General features: G+C 46.2%; 1 protein-coding gene across 1 annotated transcript; it reads left to right on the top strand.

The window, feature by feature from the left end:
* Nucleotides 1-452: 452 nt before the first annotated feature.
* Nucleotides 453-21,633, top strand: Tbx19 (T-box transcription factor 19). Its single transcript, XM_051147756.1, has 8 exons — nucleotides 453-1,269; nucleotides 9,754-10,018; nucleotides 11,364-11,498; nucleotides 13,337-13,398; nucleotides 15,155-15,216; nucleotides 17,528-17,716; nucleotides 20,230-20,365; nucleotides 21,303-21,633. Exons 1-8 carry the CDS (start codon nucleotides 1,067-1,069, stop codon nucleotides 21,595-21,597), a joined length of 1,347 nt encoding a protein of 448 aa, XP_051003713.1. The 5' UTR covers nucleotides 453-1,066; the 3' UTR covers nucleotides 21,598-21,633.
* Nucleotides 21,634-22,964: the final 1,331 nt, after the last annotated feature.

Below are 22,964 nucleotides of genomic sequence, written 5' to 3'. Positions count from 1 at the left end.
GTTCTACCAATTGCATCTTCTCAGGAAATAGGGGGATCCCCTCTGGGAGGAAACACAGGCCATGGCTCTCCGAAAGAGAACTGGATGCGTTTTTTTTTTTTTAACCAATCGTTAGCATCCTTCTGCCTAATGATATAAAAAGTTGGCTCTCATTTGTGAGGAGCAGACTTTTTTCCTTAGAATAATTTGGTATAAGCTCCTTTCTCCCTTTCACTAGGACCAGAGATAAGAAAAATTAGGGATCTGGAGTCTAGGGAGGAAGGTCAAAGTTCAAAGCTCTTCTGTGTGTTGAAGATGAAAAGGCCCTTGGAGGTGAGTAGAACGTGACCGTGTGTGGGAACAGCCAGGAGTAGATGACCAGAGAGGCCCCTTGACCTCAGTTCCTTGAGCATGGCACACAGAAAAACTTTTTTTATTCTCAGGTCTCGTGTCTTGGCATGGAGGCCTTGACTGCTCTTGTCTGCAAGGCTTCCCCATCTGGATGGAGTTCAGCTGACGACTCTTGTCAGGACAGCTCGCCCAGGCAGCAAGCTTGTTGCTCCCCGCTCCCCACCCCCAACCCCAGCACCTCCTTTTCTATAGGTGCCACATGCCACAATTTATAGACAGACATGACTCGCCTGATTGTTGCAGTCTCGGCCTGGAATAATTTTAATTAACAGGAAAATGGTCCTCAATTCACCGATTAGACCTCTTCAGGTACAACAAGATAAAAGCCTGATAATTTGGATGGAGTACTCTTCTTAAACATCTACTGAAGGCAAGGCAGCCAATGGGAAAGCCAGGCGGGCTCCCACCTGATCCAGTGTGTAATTAAGAGAGCGCTTTTTCTTCTCCATCTCTCCCCACCCTCTCCACCCTGCTCCCCAACCGAAGCTTAACAGGTTGGCGGCATAATTTGGAGACTTTCAGGGGTGTCACACTAGAAGCTTAAGCAAGAGCCGAGGCATCTCCTCCCACTCCCAGACACTGACCATCTGGGCTTGAAAAGCTAGCAACTGAGGCAAGGAAGCAACTGGAAGCCAAGAAGGTGGGCAGGGCTCTCTGCAAAGTTTGAGAAGGGCCTATGGCCATGAGTGAACTGGGCACACAGAAGGCTGGAGAAGGCACCGTGTCTCGCCTGCTTAATGTGGTGGAAAGTGAGCTTCAGGCAGGCAGGGAGAAGGGAGACCCGACGGAGAAGCAACTTCAGATCATTCTGGAGGATGCCCCCCTCTGGCAGAGATTCAAGGAAGTCACTAACGAAATGATCGTGACCAAGAACGGCAGGTGAGTTCACATCCCTTGGGTGGGCAAGGAAGGCCAGCCGGCCTTTAGCATGGAAGAGGCTGGGTGCTCTTCGTTCGGAGGCAGCAGGTTCTGAACATCTTAAAGACGGTCTCAGCTGGCTGTCACTCAGCCAGCTTGGTTAATTTCTCTGAGATCATCAGAGCAGTGGAAGACGAAACCACCCGTCTTACATACGTATTATATGGGGAATTACTTTGCAGGGCAGCAGGGCCCATGCACTGGGGAAGTGGACTGACTGTGTGTCCTGGAGCAGACCCAGGATCAGCCCTGTTCAGATAACAAGAAAGCCGATTTTAAATGGAACCTGGACAGTTCCCTCCTAAGCATAGCAGACTTGTGGGACAATTTTGACTAGTTGAAGATTGGAATTGAAAGGCAGATTTAACCACATTGCCTGTCCTTTGACCTGCTTCCTTCTGTGTGTTGAGGGAGAATGTTCAGCTATGATTGTGCAGTTCGCGTAGTTGTGGCTATGTAAAAGCTGGCATAGTGACAGTGAACGGAGCTGTAATTTCTTCTCCCTGCAAAGAGTGCTGCTCTCTGCTGGTATTTGTCAGATCCTGTGCAGTTGTGTCTGTTAAGGGGCTCTTGAGGCAACATTAAAAGCTTGCACTGAGCTGCGGAGATGTAAATATTTTGAAACTCTCTCTGCTCAGCCGCACTGACCCCCAATATGGTGCTCATAAATATTTTGGTCCCCACGGACACGAAAGTATGAGACACTGAAGGACATTTTCAGTAGGGTTGATTGAGCCAGGACTCTTATTCTGACACCTTGAGAGAAATTTTGCTTATAGAAAAAAGTTGAAACCAGGTAAACTTCAGGCTGCCTTTTGTCCTGGAGTAAAATACTTCAGTTCCTGGGGTCTCAGCTTTCTAAGTTTGGATTAAACACAGCTCGGAAAATGAGCTATCCCTTGTACAGCTGGGAGACTTACGAACCTGGGGACCATTGCATGACAGCAAACTGTGTTGTGAGTCAAAGTTATACGGTAACTACGTGAGTTTTACTAACCTCAATTATAGTAGCAAAGCCGCTTGTGTGATAGTGACATCTTCTTCCTTTCTAAACAGACTTCCATATGTGTACTATAGATGGTATTGCTTTGAATAGTTGATTTAATTTCACTTGTTTCTTTCCTTGATATAAAATATTTTGAATGACAAAAAATTACCCCCACATTCTTGAGTGGATTTGGTCTTGTTCAAAGATGAGTTGTGCAGTTATGAAAACATAATCATGTCTGGCTGTGTGTGAGACATTCTGCTAGTGCTTTCTAACTGGGTGGTCACACCAGTAACTGGATTGCAGTATCTGGCCATCAAAGTGGTCCTCTTTTACAGTCTAAATAAGTATAACCGATAGATTAAATTATGGTTCAAGTATTTTTAGAGGCAGTAGAAGTCTCTCAGGTGTTATTAAATCCAAACTGACAGTACACTAGACCAGAATGTACCTTTGCCACTTGAGAAGAGTGTTTCTTACCTCTTTTCTTAACCTCAGTAAAATTTCTTTCAGTACTTAAAGTTTAAAATTATTTATGTTTAAAGTCATTCATATTAACAACGTCAAAATAATTCTTTGTGGAAACAGTGCACTTGTGGCCACAGTGGTTCTTGGCCTTTAGTGTTAAGCGTTAGCCAGGAGTTGCACAGCATGCTTTTATTCTGTAGAGGCAGAGGGGAGGACGGTAGCAAACTGCTGTGGTGACTAGGGACGGAGCTTGCTCAGGAGCTGCTCTCACTCCTTGGGTTTTCAGGTTAAGACTTTAGCAGACTTTCTTGTTCTTGCCATAGACTGCAGCTTTCCAGCTTTATCTTTCCCTCACTCCCCTCTTCCTTCCTTTTAGCCCGTCATCTCTTCCCCTATGCCTCCTTTTTACCCGTCCTTTTCTGCCAGGCCCGTGTCTTCTTCAAATCCCTGCTTTCCACACTGCCTCTCCACAGGTGGATCACAGCACTCCTGCACAGGTGGATCACAGCCCTCCTGCACAGGTGGATCACAGCCCTCCTGCACAGGTGGATCACAGCCCTCCTGCACAGGTGGATCACAGCCCTCCTGCACAGGTGGATCACAGCCCTCCTGCACAGGTGGACCAGCAGTCCTCCTGCACAGGTGGATCACAGCCCTCCTGCACAGGTGGATCAACAGTCCTCCTGCAGGGCATGGCTGCTTTACTGCCTGGCCCTGTAAGTTGCTGACTTGTGGTGTTTTCCAGAATCTTCAGTTAGGTCAGTGAGCTAAGCCTGAACACTGTGCTCCCATGGTTCCTTTATCTCCTCTCTCTCCACTTTTCCCCCCCACCACCACAAATTCAACAACCACCACCACCACCACCACAACAAGCAGGCCACCACACTTTCAGCCATTGATGTCAGATAAGCTTTCAGATACAGTACTACCTGCAGCCTGTGCTTGTTTTCCCTCCACCTTTTTAGCTAGGAATTTATATGTTAGGTTGCAGAAAAACATTCAATTCCAACTAAACAGGCAACTAAATTAAATCTCTTGTCGTTCTTTCCTTTCTTCCTCCCTCCTTTACCCCCTTCCTTTTTTCCTTCCTCCTCTCCTTTTCTTCTTTTTTCCCTTCCTTCCTTCCTTTCTTTTTTGTTTTTTGAGACAGGGTTTCTCTGTGTAGCCTCGGCTGTCCTGGACTCTCTTTGTAGACCAGGGTGGCCTCGAACTCACAGAGATTCACCTGCCTCTGCCTCTCTGAGTGCTGGGATCACAGATGTGTGCCACCACGCCCAGTTCCTTCCTTCCTTTCTTCCCTTCTTTATTTCTTTCCTGTGAGGGGATTGGCTACGTATTAGGCACGTGACATACCACTGAGCTGTATCTCTAGGCTTCTTTTGAAGGGTCTCACTAAGTTGCCCGGGCTGGCTTTGAGTTTTCAGCTCGCATGCCTCAGCCTCCTGAGTTGCTGAGACAGTAGCCTGTGAGCTCAGGCCCAATGCAGTTGTTTTCTTTACCTGTAAACATCTTCGTCTGAAAGGCAAGTGCTGTAGTTAATGTATATTTTATGCAATTTAATAAATTTCAGTTAGTTAAATTTGTCTTGCATAGATTTTAAGAAATTGGGAGCATTTTCTGACATAGCTGGTGCCTATCATAAATAAAGACTGGGGATGCAGGTTTGGGATCTGCTGCTAAGTGGGCGGCGGTAGTGATGGCTGTGTTCTGCTGGCAGTTTCCAGTGAGGGCAGCACAAGAGAGGGAAAAGTGAAGGTTATGCCCAAGGCAGGTTCATCTCCATGCTGGGTAGCCCGTGAATTGTTTTCTCTACTCTTTACAGTCACAAATGTGGAAGGTCACGGGTCTCTGCACATCTGCTTCTAACCTGATGCCGCAGCTCTCTTTCCCCTCTGACGTATGAGTAGTTGACAGCTGCAGCTGCACTCACGCCTGCTTGCTTTCATTATTAACATTCATGTGCCACGTGTTTCATAACCATACAACATATGTGCATGAGCGCACACACACACACACACACACACACACACACACACACACACACACACACACACCCCTCAACCCCGACAGCTCTAGTGAGCACCTGATGACTGTTATTGAGGGAGGAAGGCGTTTTTTGAGCAAGACCTCTCGAAGGTTGCCTTGGACAGCCTCTGTTCTTCCCCTCCTTAAAAAGTCCCCCTCATCTCTTCCCCTTTTCTTCCGTAGCCCCTCACCTTGTCTAGTCTCTTTCAACGGGACTTTATCCCAAGATTCCCAACTGGTGAAATTAAAACAGGACACCCAGCTTCACAGTGAAACCAAAGCCAGGTTTGCTGGTAAAACTCAATGCCCACGACCCATCAACTATAGTGTTTTAGGGACAAGTTGTTTACTTTGTCACATTTTCTCTTTCTCCCTTCTCAGTCTCCCTCTTTTCTCTTTGAAGAGATCCTTTCAAGGACGAGCTAAGTGCCGGCAGTCTGTGACGTAGAGGCTGACTACTCATATGGTTTAAACACCTCAAAGACTCTCCACCCTCTCTGTGCTTATCCATGCTTTGGGGGACAATGGAGGAGGAAAACCACGTTGGATAGAGATGGGTCTCATCCCTGATAGCACAGCCTTGCCATGAGTGATGGCCAGGACTGCATGGATGGTGTATCAAGGACATTGTGGAGCAAGACAAAGAAGGAGAAGGGGGAGAAGAGGTGGGAGGAGATTCGCATGGCTGAGAGGGAGGTCTAGCCCAGTTCTAAGAACTCTGTCAAGCTGACAGATTTAGTCATCCCTCATTTCAATGATAGAGATCAAAATTATGTGTCATCATTTAGTTTATTCACATGATGATCTCAAAACCAGAACAATCATAAAGTTCTTGGCAAATGGAACACTAAAGGGCATAAAGAAAAAGAAGTTGATCATTCTATCATTTTTTTTTACTTTATTTTTTTAAATTGAAAAATAAAATCATTCATATTACATCTCAATTGCTCTCCTATCCTGTGCATCCTCCCATTCCTCCCTCCCTCCCACTTTCACCCCATTCCCCTTCCCTATGACTGTGACTGAGGGGGACCTCCTCCCCCTGAATATGGTGCTAGGGTATCAAGTCTCTTCTTGGTAGTCTGCTATCCTTCCTCTGAATTTCATCAGGCCTCCCCATCAAGGGAACATGGCCAAATATGGGGCACCAGAGTTTGTGTGAAAGTCAGTCCCCACTCTCCACTCAGTGGTGGAGAATGTCCTGTCCATCAGCTAGATCTGGGTAGAGGTTCGAAGTTTACTGCCCATGTTGTCCTTGGTTGGTACCATAGTTTGAGCAGAACTCCTGGGCCCAGATCCGCCCATCATAATGTTCTTCTTGTAGGTTTCTAGGACCCTCTGGATCCTTCTATTTCCCCATCTCCTATATTTCTCTCACCTAGAGTCCCAATAGGATGTCCTCCTCTCTGTCCCACTTTCCTGGTAAGTGAAGACTTTCATGGGACATGCCCCTTGGGCTAGTGTCCAGTTATAAGTGACTATGTACCATTTGAATCTCTCTGCTTCTGGGTTAGCTCACTCATTATGATCATTTCTAGTTCAATCCATTTGTCCGCAAATTTCGGGAATTTCTTGTTTTTAATAGCTGAGTAGTATTCCATAGTATAAATGTACCACAGTTTCTTTATCCATTCTTCTACTGAGGGACACTTAGGCTGTTTCCATGTTCTGGCTATTATGAATAAGGCCACTATGAACATGGTTGAGCATATGTCCCTGTTGTATGCTGGAGCATCTTCTGGGTATATTCCAAGGAGTGGAATAGCTGGGCCTTGCGGAAGCCCTATTCCCAGTTTTCTGAGATAGCACCAGACAGGTTTCCAAAGTGGCTGCACTAGTCTGCATTCCCACCAGCAATGAAGGAGTGTTCCTCTTTCTCTACATCCTTGCTAGCATGTGGTGTCACTTGAATTTTTGATCTTAGCCATTCCATGCTTAGCCTTCCATGCTTTTTCATGCCAATTGACAGCGTTGTTGTGTGACGTGAGTCATATAGCATATTCCTCATCCATTTAAGGCACACAGTTCAGTGGGCCTAGCATTTTTACAGAACTGTGAATCCCTCCCCACAATTGATTAGAGAACATTTTCCTTGTCTATACCCTCACCACAGAACCCTATATCCCTGAGCCATCAGCGACCCACCAGTCTACTTTCTGCCTCTATAGATTTACCTATTCTGGTCATTTCATACAAAGGAACTGTACAATATGGGATTCTTTGTGAAGATTTTGTCACTTAGCACAGTTTTCTTCAAGATTCATGTGTGCTGTAGCGTGCAGCAGTACTGCGGACCTTTTGTGACTTCATAACACCCCATCAAATGAATGTAACACATTTGGCATCTATTCCTCATTCAGTAGATCTGTCTGTTTTTGTAATAATGCTGCTGTTACATATGTGTAGTCATGGGTTTTCATCTTTCCTGCATACATACCTAGGAGTAGAATTGCAGGATTAACCAGTAGCTCCATATTTAGTCAGACAGACTGTTTTCCAAAGTGGCTGTATGATTTGACACCTTCCACAGCTCTGTGAGACTCTGGTCTCTCTCTGTCCTTACCAACATTTTCTGTTCTCCGTTTTTCTACGGCAGCTACCCTTGAAGGTGTGAGGTGGTGTCTTACTTGAATGCTTTTAAGATGTCTAGAGATGCTGAGTGTTGACTTGTGCTGTCATGGTTTCTTTACAATATCAAGTATATCCTTGGATTGAGAAGGAAGGAAGACCAGGCATTATGGGCTTCTTCTTCATGCAATAGAGCAGTGAGACTAAGAGCAGGCTGCTCAAACTTGTCAGAACTCCCTGGGAGGGTGTTTCCTTTCCTTTGCCCCAGCAGACACAGCTTTCTCATTCAGTCTCTCTGCTGATAGGCTTGTTAGAAACTTGGGGCCTTTGTACTAAACCAGGGGCGTAGTAACGTCTTCTTGTGGAGAAGGAAGGCTTAAATGATGTGTAACTCATGCTAACCCTGGGTGCATATGGTAGTTATTATCACTGGAATACAACCTTGCATCGGATTATCTTTTTGGTGGTAAGTGAGAAGGGTACAGAGCCTCCCAGTGTTGGATGTGATGCTCTAGTCTTGAGCCATTCATCATCCTATACTCCTGGGAGGGCACCGGATGTGCTTTGCACATCCCCCTCTCATTTACAACGGCATGCTACTGGTGCTACATATCCTCATGGTGCTTTTAAACTTTGGTTCACAAAGTGACAATTCTATGTGTCACTCTTGTGTTTTCATTTTTTTTTTTAAATTTGTTTTTATAAGAGAGGACCTTACTTACTCTGTTGCCTTGGCTGCCTCAAACTCACTATGTAGACCAGGTTGGTCTTGAACTCATAAAGATCCATCTGTTCTGCCTCCTAAATGTGACAGTTTCCTTCCCTTTGCCTCTGCCATTATTAACGAGTGACCACATAGTGTTCTTGTGGAGTTTTTATATGTAAAATTAAATAGAAGAAAGCAAAACCAAACCCTAAATGTATCACTTCAGGAAAAGCTTGGGACCAGAAGGTCCAAGCTTGCAGCCATACATCTGTGAATAAGAAATCTTTCAAGTTGTTAAAAATGACTTTATGGATCTTTTGGCCATCTCTCTGATGTCCATGCTTATGTTTCTTTGCAAATGACATTTGTGTATTCAGTAACCCCTCTTGTTACATTGGGCCAGTACTATTAAGATAATTGAAAATGTTCAAATTCACAGAGAAGAGGAAGAGTTCAATCTGATATCAAGAGAAAATAATGGAAAAATCACGTTCTATTGGTTCTATTAAGGGGGGGGGGGGAAAGCAAAGGAAAGCAGAACAGAGATGAAATCACATCATTAGCCTCCCCGGTAACCAGAAAGGGAAGTCATCTCAAGGAGGGGAGTGAGGTGCGGTGTGCAATTCTTAGCCAAGAATAGGGTTGGGAATGTGTTATCTGAATGCGTTTTTCTTCCCTTGACCTTTGATTTGATGCACATAGTTGGTCTCATTGATTGAAACTCATGTCACAACAGGGCAGCTTTCTAAAGTTGCAGGAACTCCATGAGTTGATTCTCGGGAAGTGATTCCAATACCCAGGTGAATGTGCTAAGTACTGGCACCCTGCCTTCAAGCTCATGACCTTCAGCTGGCCAGTCCTGCTGCTGTTCTGGACTCTTACTTTGGGTCACTTTGGATGCTGGAAATGCATGCAGTATCAACTCTGCCCCTGACTGCCAGGACCCACCTCACTCTGATTTTCCTTCTGGAAGCAGGAAACCTAGAAAGAGCTGGGGACTGAGTGATGGCTGCTGCGTAGCTTCTCTTTGTGGGTGTTAAAAAAAGCTATAGGATCAGAAGTCAGATATTTGGATAGATGCAAATATTGACCTTGTTCTAGAGAGTGGAAGAAGAATCAGTGACCTCATATCTACACATCAAGAAGAATGTGCCTTGAACCAAGATTCCTTCAAAATGGTGAGAGGAAAGACAGGCCAGGTTTAGGGTATGCTCAATCCGATCTGTGTTCATCCTGTGCATCGGGAGAGGAAGACTCTTGGAACTCCTGCAGGAAAGGAACTCTTAACTGGTCACTCAAAGCCTCTCTTCCCACTTGCTTTACCATGTAGCCATACATGTGCTATCATCTTTATTCAGGATCAAGGTTCCTGTGAGTTTGAGGAGAGCAGGTCTTAGGATGGTTGGGAGAAAGCTGTCCAAGCATGTGGCACCCAAGGACACACTTGTCTGAATGTCCTTTTGTAGGACTAGACTGGTAATCTGCAGATTTTAACACACGAGACAGTGATTTACAGTTGAACCCCAGTGTCAAATGCACGCATAAAAAGAGGGCTGTGGTCTAACTGCTGTCTATGTGGTCTCCCTTCCAGAGCATTCCATGGGAGGTCTCAGAGATAAGAGGCCTCTGGGGCACGGAGGAGAAGGGAGCCTCTAACATCCCTTTTGTGGCTGTTTCTGACTTCTTTCAGACGGATGTTCCCTGTCCTGAAGATTAGTGTCACGGGACTGGACCCCAATGCCATGTACTCCCTTCTGCTGGACTTTGTCCCGACGGATAGTCACCGCTGGAAGTACGTCAACGGTGAATGGGTACCCGCAGGCAAGCCAGAGGTCTCTAGCCACAGCTGCGTCTACATCCATCCCGACTCCCCCAACTTTGGGGCTCACTGGATGAAAGCTCCCATCTCCTTCAGCAAAGTGAAGCTGACCAACAAGCTCAACGGAGGTGGGCAGGTATGCGCGCGGCCGCCCTACTCACCGATAGAGAAATATCAAGGGTGCATTTAGGCAATTAGAGGGGTCCTCACCAGCCTCTTTGCCCACAGAAGCCGCTTATTTCCTGGAGTCCAAATGTAAACAGGGATAAACAGCTCTTAATTGGTGCTTCAGTTTAATGGACTTCCTGATGTTAAGAGAACGAGAGAGAGTGCACTAGTTTACTTAATCATCAGGCTCTTTTCCGTTTTTGTCTTGCCTGTGGTGCTTTTTACCCAGCCCAGGGAGGGAGATGTTTGTGGGTACCAGAGTTTTGTTTTTCTCTCTCCCCCCCACTTTTTTTTTTTTTTTTTTTGGTGTAAGTGGCATGTTGGCAATAGACAAATACCTTAATAAAAAGCTGCTCCTAAATGAAATAATTACTTCTTCTGCTCGGGCATTATGATAATTATCAATAGAGTATTGAATCAGCTTTGTGGTGTTTTTTTTTTTTTTTTTTTTTAGAAAAAAATAATCCAAACAAACCCTAAATAAGGAAGGTTTTTAAAAATCTCTAATTAGAGTAAACATCATGTGAAGCCTTTTCCTCCGTTTCTGTGGCCGGTTGCAAATCCAGCTCCCCGGGTTGGGTTGTTAGTTATTTTATAAAATGCAGAGTATTTGTGGGCACAGGAGATGGGACTGGGGGAGGGGGGAAAGGCCTGTTCCTCTCCGCAGCCCTCATCTACAGCTTTGTCTGTCCTTTTTCTCTGTGCTAAGTGGTAGGGAATATGGGAGTTCATCATTTAGGAGACAGAAGTAATGTAATCCCAGGCTTTGTGAGAGCCAGAATGCTCTTTATTAAAATGGAAATTTGAAGGTTAGTTGTTTCTGCCCTATAGATCTCTCAGCACGAGGCTGTCAATAGCCTCTCATTTAAACCATGAAGAGTGAATTGTGTCTAACCTTCTGGTGTCAGACTTCCTTAGCCCGTAGGCACTCTTAACATTTTGAGTTACTGGGATTCTTCGTATATGAACAAATATATATTTGAATGCATTGAAATGAACATTGCCATGCTAAACATGGGGAAAGCAAGAAGACAGAAGCCTGGATTTGGATAGATACAGAAAACTTAAGAACAGCTCTTCTTTGGCCTCTGACCCCAGCGTGAGCATCAGTGCACTGCTGGCTGGGAGCGGCTGTAAAAAAAAACAAAAAACAAAAAAAACTTCCCCATTCATTTTGATTTCATGTGTGTGTCCCTAGTTGCTGTGGGTGTGCAGCTTGGGAGGAAGCCAAGGTGCTGGCTAGCTGACCAACTGTTATACACCAGGCTTCGCTTTGCTTTTTTTTTAAGGTTTTATTTTCTCCCATTCAACAGATAATGCTGAATTCTCTGCATAAGTACGAGCCTCAGGTCCACATAGTACGTGTTGGAGGGGCCCATCGGATGGTCATGAACTGCTCTTTCCCTGAAACACAGTTCATCGCTGTGACTGCCTATCAGAATGAGGAGGTAAATGGGCACGTGTGCCTGTGCCTGTGCCTGTGCCCACATATGTGACATCCCCTCTTCTGTGTGTGTGTGTGTGTGTGTGTGCGCGAGTGCATGTGAATATTGCACAGAAGAGCAGGGCAGAGTCTTTTCTTGCCGTGAGCAAGACTGAATAGAATTTAAATTTTTAGGATTCCGACACTCTCAGCAGTGATAAAGCTAAACCACAGGGTGTGTGTAGAGGCTTTCACGCCTGTCTGTTTGCCAAAAGCCTGTACACTAGTCAGCTTTTACAGAGAAAGGTTTACCTTGATTTACAGTTCTGGAGGCTCCAGTATAGATCCAAGTGCCCCTTTTACTTTTATAGGGGAAAAATCCCTCCCCAAATTTCCTTAAAGGGCGTGTCTCAGTGATCTGAAGACCTCTGACTGAGACCTACCTCCTAAATATTACACCAGCTCCCAGTGGCGCCGAGCCTTCACACATGGGCTTTTGGGTCACCTTCAAGATACGAACTACAGCGGCCCACCAAAAGCAACCTCTCCTGGTGACAATAAGACACACTTGTTTATTGCTATAAAGCTCCTGGTCATACTGGAAATCTGGAATCTTTGTTTTGGGTCATTTAGGGTGCTTGGCCTGTAGCAAGCTGATAGGGTAAAACTTGGTTGCTTTAAAGTGAATTTCTTTACGTGGAGGCTTTATCCGAGCTAGGCATCTCCACGGACTGTTTCTAGAATCTGCAGTGTTTTGTCTCTCACCAAGACCCTGGTGATCATCAGGTTGGGACCTGACATCTTGATTTCTATAGGTGATGTTGTGGACACAGCTCAGGGCAAGTGTGCAGAGAGAACCCAGCTGCTGTTCTATAAAGTAAGGCAGCCTCTTGGCGGAAGCCTGGCAGTGGGCCTGTGTGAGCAGGAACTCCTACAATACTCCCCACTGGCGCTGTCTTTCAAGGTGACACAGGTTCTTGCAGGCATCGATATTTTTGTTCAATAGTTCTTCAAAAGTATTTGCTCTTATCATAGATGCTGGAAACACTGCGATGAACAAAACAGATACAGACAGGCACTCTCCACTTGGTGGGAGATAAAGACAGATATTCTCTCTTTGCTTCCAGATCTTTCTCTAGCTCTGCCTCTGTCTCTGGCCGTCTTTTTATATGTCTCTGCATCTCTGCCCAGACCATTATGACAGGGGCAGGTGATGAGAGAGAATTCAGACTCACAATTTTTACTTTTCTTTATAACTAATATTTCCCCTTTCATTGTAAGAGCTCCGTAGTGACAGACAGGTGGGCATGTCACAGGAGTCTGTGCATTTGTTGAATGGGTTTTGATGGTGTAGCATGATGGTGGATGGGAACGGATGATGTGGGCTTTTGTTGTTGTTTTGCTTTGTTTTTCTTTTTGCATTAACTTGGCCTGGTGGGCAAGTGAGAACAGAGGACTTGGTGCTGAACTGTAAAACTGTAAGTGAGGTGGGAACCACACCCGTGCTGAAACTCCACACTGTGTGATAGGAAGGGAAATTGTTTATGGTAGGGGCCCAGTGATTCTTGGCTAAAAAAAGAAAATAAGCCATTAATGGTAAGGCTGGTGAATAGATTACCACCGCAGGGCTTTACTGATTCCTGGCTCTGTGCCCGCCTCGTTCACTTTGCTCAGTTTGGGTACCATTCCTTATCTTCATCCCACAGTACAGTAGCCAGTGCAGGAGTGAAAGGTGAGACACGGGGAGGGAAGAGAACAGGAAAGGGGGAATTGTGACTCTTACAGATGGTCCCGGGGGAAGACAGGGGCTCTGTGTGCATGGCCTTGTTTCTTGTTAACACCTCTTGTCTTTGCAAACGCAAGATAACAGCTCTCAAAATCAAGTACAACCCTTTCGCCAAGGCCTTCTTGGATGCCAAGGAAAGGTGAGTAAGATCTCGTGAACCAAGCTCTGCAAGTCTCAGGCTTCTTGAGCAGAGCTCGTGCTTGCTTTGCCTCCGATCCCCAGCTGCAAGGCTCATTTCAGTGCTGAATGAACTCAACAAAATTCAAACTAGGTCACCACTGTTTGTTCCTATGTCAGGTCCTACAGGTCCAGGAGGGCCTGCTGCTGTCAGTATGTTATCAGTCCCGTTTGGCTGTGGATGATTGGATGTAACATGGCCACATTAAAATGTGATTTAGACTTTAAAATAATTTTTTTCTCTGCACTTTCCCCAACTTTTGAAGACCATATATGGTGTTTTCTTTTATTTTTTTTGAGACATGAACTCAGGTAGAGCAGGCTGGCCTTGAACTCTCTGTGTATCCGAGGGTGATCTTGAACTTCTGATCTTCCACGTCCCAAATGCTGGGTTATAAGCGTGTACCACGATGCTTCACAGAGGTGGTGCTGGAAGAGAAGGTAGAGCTTTGTGCAGGCCAGGCAAGCTTTCTGCTTATAATCCCAGCACAGGCGTACGGTTCTACTGGTCCCCCCAACGCTGCTGCCACTGCCTCTGGAGTAGTGGGGTTACCGGTGTATACCACCATACCTGCCTCTCGGGTTTTTACAAAGAAGTCATCCTTGGTGCAAGGACGTGGAAAACAATAGGAAGCTCCTATTTCTCAACTGCGAGGAGAAAAGTTAGAGACTTTCTGGGGCTCGAATGGCGACCCACAACAGTTTGGGGGAGTGTCTTGCTAACTCCCCAGCTCTCTGCTCTGTGGAAGGATAAAATGAAGAGGGGTGCTGCACACCATTCATGTTTCTATCGGTGGTTCCTGAAGGTCAGATAGAGCTACTTCTGAGGTATTCCGATTTTACTGACCGAGCTAAAACTTTTTCACTTAAAAAAAAAAAAAAAAGTCTAATCTTTTTCCTTTTAAAGGCTATGGGTTGAGAGAAAGCCATTTTTAATGGTATGCCCCAAGAGTCTGTTTTGCTCAATATTTGGAAACATTTTGATGATGTAGAGGACAGACTTAGATAAATTTCTCAGATTACGGAAGTCCTAAAGAACAAGCTAATCCAGGATGTGACAAAAAGCTAGTATGACATCACAAAACGATAGTAGCTTGTTACGATAGAAAGAATTCAGAAATCTGCTGGCTGGTGGTGGCAGAGCACACCTATAATCCCAGCGCTCAGGATGCAGAGGCAGGCACATCTCCTCCGAGTTTGAGGTTAGTCTGGTCTACAGAGTAAGTTCTAGGACAGCCAGGGCTATACAGAAAAACCCTGTCTCAAAACACAAAACAAAACAAAACAGAGAAATGTGCAGTGTTTTTCAGTTTTCCACATAGGGCCATTGGTGGACCTAGTATACACACACACACACACACACACACACACACACACACACACACACACACAATGTATGGAATTGTCCCAAAGCCCTGTTAGTTGCTATTATTACTGTTTGAATCTTGTCAGGCTTGGAAAAGAATCACACACTCAAAAATCCCCAATCAATTAAAAGTGAAAAGCGATGGCTACAAAAATGACAGGGAAGGAAAAGTAAAATTGCCGTGGTTACGATGTCGCTGTGGCTGCCAAGTCAGTGCTTGTGGGAAGGTGCGCCCGGGCAGGGTAGTAGCTTCGGCTGTTCTTATTCTAAGATGCTTATCACCCTCTGCAGAGAGTTTTGTGGGCTGTGTGCTGGGCTGTGACCAACACTGTGACTCCCTTTACTCTTTCAGAAACCACCTAAAGGACATTCCAGAGGCCGTCTCTGAGAGCCAGCATGTCACCTATTCTCACTGTGAGTGGAGTGGCAGGCATGTGGGGCCACATGGGGCGCCATCTTCCTTCTTACTCATTTTAGTGTCATGACTGAGTAAGGCCCAGTCTAATCGAGACCCCCATAGACTATTTCTCCCACCCGAGGCAAGTGTATGGCCTTTTCAGAGTTCCCAGAGAGAAGCCAAGTTCCTAGGCTGCAGAGAGCCAAGCAAACCTTAGGTAGGACCCCTGAAGGGGAATTACATGTTTATACCCTCCAGCTGTCCTGTAAGAGCTCTGTAACAGGCGTCCAGTTACAGCAGGGTGCTGCAGCAGGCCCTGGCCTCATGTGTTTACGACTTGGCAGAGTTGACTGGGGGAGGGGGGGCGGCGGGAGAGCTGGAGCATCACACCTGGGATTCTGAGGTAGCCTGGACATCTTCATGCCTTAGCAGAGCAGAGGCCTCATGTGGAGCCAGGCTTCCGAAGCTGCAATGGTAGCCCTAGGGCAGTGACGTGGGAGGAAAGTTGACCTCTGACACATATTTTATTTTTAAATGAAAGTAGATTTTCCTGTCATATAATACATCCGGATCACATTTCCCTCCACTCTCCCGGCCCTTCTTACCTGCTCTTCCCCCCACATTCACTCCCCCTCCATTTCCCCTCAGAAAGGAGAAGGCCTCCAAGGGGTCATAACCAAACAAGAGAAAAACAAGATACAAGAAGACAAAGCAAAAGTCTTCATATCGAGGCTGAGCAAGACAACCCAATAGGAGGGAAAGAGTCCCAAGAGCAGGAAAAAGAGTCAAAGACACAGCTGCCTCCACTGTTAGAAGTCCCGCAAAAACACCAAGCTAACAGGCGTAACATGTACACAGCAGATCTGGTGCAGACCCCTGCAGGCCCAGCGCATGTTGCTTTGTTCTCTGTGAACCCGGATGTGCCTTGCTTAGTTGATTCAGTGGGCTGTGTTCTTCTGGCTGGCACACTCTTTAATTTGGATGTTCATGGTCTGCTGAGAATGAGTCTTGATGTCATGTGAAAGCCATGGAGTTCTTCATCCCCTCCTAACCCCAAACTGTAAGGCATCTTCTATGTACGTGTGTCAGTAGAGTCTTCCAGAGAAGCTACCAGGAAAACCTTTTAAAGAGGCTTCATTCAAATGTTTTCTTGTATAGGTTAGGGTCAGTGTGCATCAACACCTTCTCAATATTCATGAGCTATAACATATATATACACACACACACATATATGTATATATACATATGTATGTGAATATATAAATTCACATAATGTTCTCAGCAAACATCCTGAGGTGTAGACATCATGGGGCAAACTAAGTGAGGTTGGGGTGGGTGGTGACCTCTATTAATTGATATAGAGAAGTTTAAATTTTCTTTAAAGTGTCTATAATTTTAATCTAAGAAATAGACTGATAAATAGGGGGAAGCATATAAATTATAAACACGCAGGAACATGATAGGTCACAGAGAAAATCTGAGACAAAAGGAGAGGGCTACGTAGTTGAAGCTTATATAGTATGTTGGGTTAGAGAGAGAGCCTCAAGGCTTCTGGGGGTCAGGTGGGGAGATGACGGTACACATTTTGGAAGGGTGAGGGGGCAAGGAGTTCCATTCTGGACGTCAGGTGGCATAGGCAGTAGCCTTCTGAAGAGCCTGTGATGCCCTGTGAAAGGGTTTTGGCCAGATAATGCCAGTAAGGGGGACCCCCAGGGGAAGCCGGCTCACTACCACTGCTGACTTCTTTGCACGTCTGGATCTCCCCACAAGGACAGCAGCATTTTAGAGTTCTCCATATGCGGAAGGGCCCTGAGAAGCCATCTCAGAACACGCTAAAGACGTACATTTTGGTAGGGACTCTTTTGAGCTCCCTGACCAGGTGGAGCTAAATGAAGACCGCGAAGGGATTGGGACTAGTTACACCCACCTGTTTAACACACATTTCCACAATGGGAATGCTGCACACTTTGTTTACTTTTAAGCTGGAAGAGTGGATTCTCATACCCAACTCCACTTCCATGTCACTGAGATCTTGGTGATGATCCTCAGCCACTGTGCTTAGGCATCATTTTCACACTGGGTAGAAAAGAGAGGGCTCTTCACTCCTCCTGGGTGACCACACCAATCAGCCTTACTATCTGGAGTAACCAGTGCGTCACACGCACATGCACACGCTCACGCGCGCGCGCGTGCACACACGCGCACACACACACACACACACACACACACGGGCTTCCTAGGCTAATGTTCACTTTAATTAAGCCAGAGCAACTTTTGTCCTCTGATTTTGGTGTGGCAGTCTCTGTGTTTTCTTCTTCTCTTTTCCAGTGGGAGGCTGGATCTTTCCCAACCCGGATAGCATGTGCACAGCAGGAAACACCAGTTACCAGTATGCTACGCCTTTGCCCCTGCCTGCGCCCCACACTCACCATGGCTGTGAGCACTACCCTGGCCTCCGAGGACACCGGCAGGCTCCCTACCCTTCTGCGTACATGCATAGAAACCATTCTCCCTCAGGTATGTGGTTCTGTTAATTAAACCCTTGGGCATGGCAGTGGGGGCACACAGCTGGTGAAAAGAAGTACCTGAAAGATAGAGCCTCTTTCATCTATAGTATATATTATATATACACATATATTATTTATATAATAATATTTGATAGAAGAGCTTAGTCTCTTCACATTTATTTGTTTATCTATTTATTTGGAATTGCTCACAGGGCCTATGCATAGTAGGCAAGTACTGTAACACTAGGCTACAGCCTCTGCCCAGTTCGTGGTCTCTGGTGGGTATGAAATGCCTTGACTCGGGGTCCTGGTGTACTGACAGCTGTAGGTTGGTGTTTGACCCTAAGTCAAGTTGAGACAGTCCTCTCATGTCCTCCAGGCCTCTTCCTTATCTCTGTGTTTATGAATTGATCCAATCTGAGTCCAGTGCAGGAGAACTGCTGCAATGCCTTGGGGGCATCACAGCCCAGTCTTTTCAGGCCTTTGACTTTTCAGGCCTTTGACTTAGTTGGAATCATGCAAACTCCGCTTCCATAACTTTTCAGCCTAACTGTAGAATTGGTATTGTTATTTTTCCTTATTAACTGTGATGCCTTGACTACCTTAGCCTTGTGCATGCTCAGACCCTCTCTGAATATTAGATATGTTTTTAAAAAGGGGGGCGGGGAGAATGAAAGAGAAAGGTTAGTTTTTAATTTTAATTATTCATTCACCTGAGGACAAATTATATGCCAGGGGCTATTTTAGGCACATGAACAAAATGGCCAAACACCTTACCAACGTGGAGATCCTTGTTCTAACATGAGTGATCAACACTAAATACAACAACTGAGTGAAGCCCATGATATGGGGGATACGTCTTTCCTTCCTCGGTGAAACCTGAGCTTTGCATCTGTCAGGCAGGCAGCCATGGTGCTGGAGAGGTAGCTGAGAGTTCTACAACTGAATCTACAGGTAGCAGGAAGAGACAGAGACACATTGGCCAGGCTTGAGCTTCTGAGACCTCAAAGCCCACCCCCTTGTGACACACCTCCTCTAACAAAGCCACGCCTACTCCAACAAGACCGCACCTCCTAGGAGTGCCACCCCCTATGGGCCTATGGGCTCTATTTTTATTTGGACCACCACAGGTATACAGCAATATATTGACATACACACACACACATACTCACACCCATACAGTGAAATTGTTACTATGTTCAGGCAAATTAACATTCATTTAAAATATGAGATAGATTCTCTCCAGGCAGTGGTGGCCCATGCCTTTAATGCTAGCACTTGGAAGCTTGAGGCAGGCAGATCTCTGTGTTCAAGGCTAGCTTGTGTCTACAGAGTGAGTTCCAGGATATCCTGGGTGACACAGAGAAACCCTGTCTCAGAAAAAAGAAAGAAAGAAAAAAGAAATAGATTCTCTTAGTAAAATTTCATCATCATTGTTGTCATCATCATCTTCATTGTTGTTGTTGCTGTTCTTCTTCTTCTTCTTCTTCTTTCTTCTTCTTCTTCTTCTTCTTCTTCTTCTTCTTCTTCTTCTTCTTCTTCTTCTTCTTCTTTTTCTTCTTCTTATTATTTTGAGACAGTGCTTCCTAAGCCTAGGATGGCCTTGAAGTATGTAGTCAAGGCTGAACTTGAACTTCTGATCTTTCTGCCTCTACCTTCAAGTGCTGGGATGACAGGGGTGTCATCATGGGATCAAATCTTGGGCTTTATTCATGCTAGGTAAGGTCTGCCAATGGAGCTACGTCCTCAGCCCCACGCCCCCGACAATAGTTCTAGTCCACATGTTGCATGCTAGATTTCTGACTCATCCCGTGTGCCTGCATGCCTCCCTCATCTTCCCACTCCTGGTCCCACTATCCCATCCTCTGCTTCTACGTATCCACCGTTTCTGTAGTCTACACACAAGTGAGGCTGTGCAGCGCTTTGTTCCTTTGAAGAGACACTTCTCTTGAAAAGTTCAAATCTCTGGGGTCTCTAAGGAGAATAAAGGCCAGAACCTCAGAAATCTCCTTTGGGCTTTGGTGGTCCCTTGGCCTTTTATGACGGATGCTGTTACTGTCATGGTCCATTCTTCCTCTTTTTTTTTTTTTTCAAGACAGGGTTTCTCTGGGTAGCCCTGGCTGTCCTGGACTTGCTTTGTAGACCAGGCTGGTCTTGAACTCATGGAAATCCATCTGCCTCTACTTACCTGAGTGCTGGGATTACCTGTGTGTGCTACTGTGCCTGGGTCTGATATGATCCATTCTTGAAGGGTAGTGACCATGATGAAGTGAGTCAGGCAGATGTGCATCACACAGGGCAAAGTGGTCCCCCTCTCCCAACCTTGTCTATAAACTGAGAGTAGCACTTGGGCTGTAGTTGGCATTTGATAAACACAGACTTCCTATTTTGTCTGTTTCCTCCAAAAACTACCAACAAACTGTGCCTGTGGCATAAGCTGCAGTTATATTTTGCCGTGTGATAATGTCAGTGGTCACTGTGTTTACATGATCTGGCAACTGAACTGTTGTTATTTCCCCTAAGTGAATTTGAGAGAAAGCTCGAGCAACAATCTGCAAGTTTTCTCAGGACCTGACAGCTGGACTTCCTTATCTTCCACACCCCATGCCAGTATCCTGTCGGTACCCCACACCAATGGGCCAATCAACCCAGGGCCTGGGTAAGACCAATGCCAGGAACTTGCTCATAGGGGAACTTGGAGGTTTCCTGTATCTTCTGGGACTTTGTGCGTTGCTTCCGGGATGTATTGGTTTAAGCTATTGTTCTGACATGAAGCTAGTAGGAAGTGAAGGTGACAGTGGATGGCTCCTTTATTGTTGAACAGGTGGTAGGAAAGTCCCTCTCCAGCAACAAGCTCTCTCTTTTATGGCGACAGCGTTCTATGGGTTGACATGGTCACATAATTGATCCATCTCTCCAGGCTTTGTACTAGGAAGCAGGGTTGAGAGTTGAGGCTGGGGGATGTCAGCATGATGGAAAATAGCGTGTTCTGAGTACCGGAAGCTTAGCATCACATAGGCACCTTTTAATTTAATCTTTACAATAATCGCCGAGGTATACAGAATTGTTTCTTTTTTCTTTTCTTTTCTTTCTTTTTTTTTTTTTTTTTTTTTGAGGCTACAGAGGTGAGATTCAGAGATAGGAAGGAATTTGGCCACACTCATAGAGCTAATAAGTGGCAGAAGAGTCACAACTAAGGGCTGCTGGAGGCACTGTCCTGCTGGTTATATGGATCCCTTTGCCCTCCTCAGCCAGGGAGAGGCCGCGCCACAACTATACAGTTTAAGTGCCGTCCTTCCGCTGTCTTAACATCTTGGACAGTTGTGAGGGGGCTCTCAGACAGTTGAAATGCTGTTTGAGACTGAATAACTTGTTACTAGTATGGCCAGTACCAAAATCTAGACGATTTATTATTATTTTATTTATTTTTATTTTTACTATATCTCATTGGGACTTTGGGATTTTCTGCAGAAACACAGTCGCTGCTGGGCGCCCTCTTGGGGATATCACTTCTGCTTGGCAATGTACACGCGCTTGTTGGTAGCGTTTATTCGCTGAAGCGTCACCACCAATTCCTGTCTCCCCTGTTTCTGCAGCCCCTACCCGTGCCTGTGGACCATCAGCAATGGAGGTGGGGGCCCGGTGGCGTCGGGCTCAGAGGTGCACGCCAGCACCCCGGGAACGTTTCTCCTTGGGAATCCTGCTGTCACTTCACCTTCCTCCGTGCTCCCCACCCAAGCAACCACTTCGGCTGGTGTGGAGGTCCTGGGTGAGCCTTCACTGACCAGCATTGCTGTATCCACCTGGACAGCGGTGGCTTCACATCCCTTCCCAGGCTGGGGTGGACCAGGTGGAGGTGGGCGCCGTTCCCCCTCTTCATTGGATAGTTAGGTGGGATCTTAGGAGCGTCTACCAGCAGAGAACCATCTATGTGTATGCTCATGGTAACTTCCTCTGCTGATTCCAGTGAGTTAGGCTTCAGGGTCTCTTCACCCGGAGGGTTGGGGGGCTGCGTGATGATGCCAAAAAGCCTTCAAAAATGGGTTTCGTTTGGGCGATGCTGACTTCTACTACTTGTGTCTCTCCACCATTTTCTGCATCTCTCCTGCTTTTTCTGAGTTTATCCTCTCCAAGCTTAGGATGGCTGAGTTGGCCTTGTCTGGGTACCCTCCGTGTGCCCCTCCCCTTACACTCAAGCGGTTCTGGAAAGCCTCGCTTCCTTTTCTCTGGAGTTGGTGGTGAGGAGAACTCAACATTTGCCTAAGGAGGCTGCTACTTCTTGGTTTTGGGCAGCCTTGGAAAGTATGTGTGGCCCTAAGCTCTGAGCTGGCATCTGCTCTGAGACCTAGAGGAGATGTGAATCTATAAAGTTGGTCCCGTGTTGTTTGCTGAAGTGTGCCTGGAATTGAGGATGTGGGGTTGGGTCCCTTACGAGCTCATCACCAGTGGCTCCCCTTTGCCTACAGAATGAAGTTCCGTGGTCCCATATTCTGAGGGCAGCCTGTACCATTTGGCCACCCTCTGGGTCTCCAGCTTTGAGTTCTCCTGTTAATTTTTAGCACTCTCCAGTCAAGGCAGACTGCTTTCCTTCCTCTGGACACTGCTGCACTTGTCCCCTCCGCGCTACTTCCTGTGCCTGAAGTATCCTCTCTCTAGTTCCACCTGTGTGAATTGTACCTACCTGGTCAGGACTGGTTGAAAGGCCACTCCAGTGTCAATCACCTGAGGTGATGTTTGTCCTTCTCTGTCTCCTGTTTTCCCACCATTTTTACCTCAGGCGTAGAGTCCACCCCGTTATGCCTTATATTTCTGTCAGTGTATCTGTTTCCCTTATAGACTGGAAGCCTCTTGAGGGTGAGACCTACCCTCCTGTCATTGTGCCCATAGTCCCTGGTACTGTGCCTTGACTACTGTAGGTGCCCAATAAACATTTGCTGGGTTGAATTGGTGTGAAGTGTGTGTTTGCCAAAAGACCTGCATGGAGTTGACTGGGAAGGAGAAGTAGCCTGTGACACAGTAGCAAGTCACTGTGGAGGCCAGAAACACGTTGGCCACCCAGCCCGCCCATCTGAGGCGCAGCCAGTTCTGTGGTTGCTAATAATGTATGGGAATGAGTGAACACAGCTCCTTGTGTGTGCTGTGGGGGGATCCCCTGGAACCCTTACAGGAGTATAGATTCCTGGTATGCCCCATTACTATGGGAATAGAATCTCTGGGCTGAAATTCAGGAATCTGCACTTCAAAAATCCTGGGAAGTG

This window comes from Acomys russatus, chromosome 6 (assembly GCF_903995435.1).
Source record: "Acomys russatus chromosome 6, mAcoRus1.1, whole genome shotgun sequence".
In the NCBI taxonomy this organism is placed as follows: domain Eukaryota; kingdom Metazoa; phylum Chordata; class Mammalia; order Rodentia; family Muridae; genus Acomys; species Acomys russatus.
Note: the sequence above shows the minus strand (reverse complement) of the source record. Positions and strands in the feature narration are given on the sequence as shown.

Coding starts and splice junctions, on each gene's coding strand:
- Tbx19 (XM_051147756.1), top strand. CDS start 1,067: ATGGCCATGAGTGAACTGGGCACACAGAAGGCTGGAGAAGGCACCGTG. Junction 11,499..13,336: donor CTGCCTATCAGAATGAGGAG/GTAAATGGGCAC, acceptor TGCAAACGCAAG/ATAACAGCTCTCAAAATCAA. Junction 17,717..20,229: donor TAGAAACCATTCTCCCTCAG/GTATGTGGTTCT, acceptor ATTTCCCCTAAG/TGAATTTGAGAGAAAGCTCG.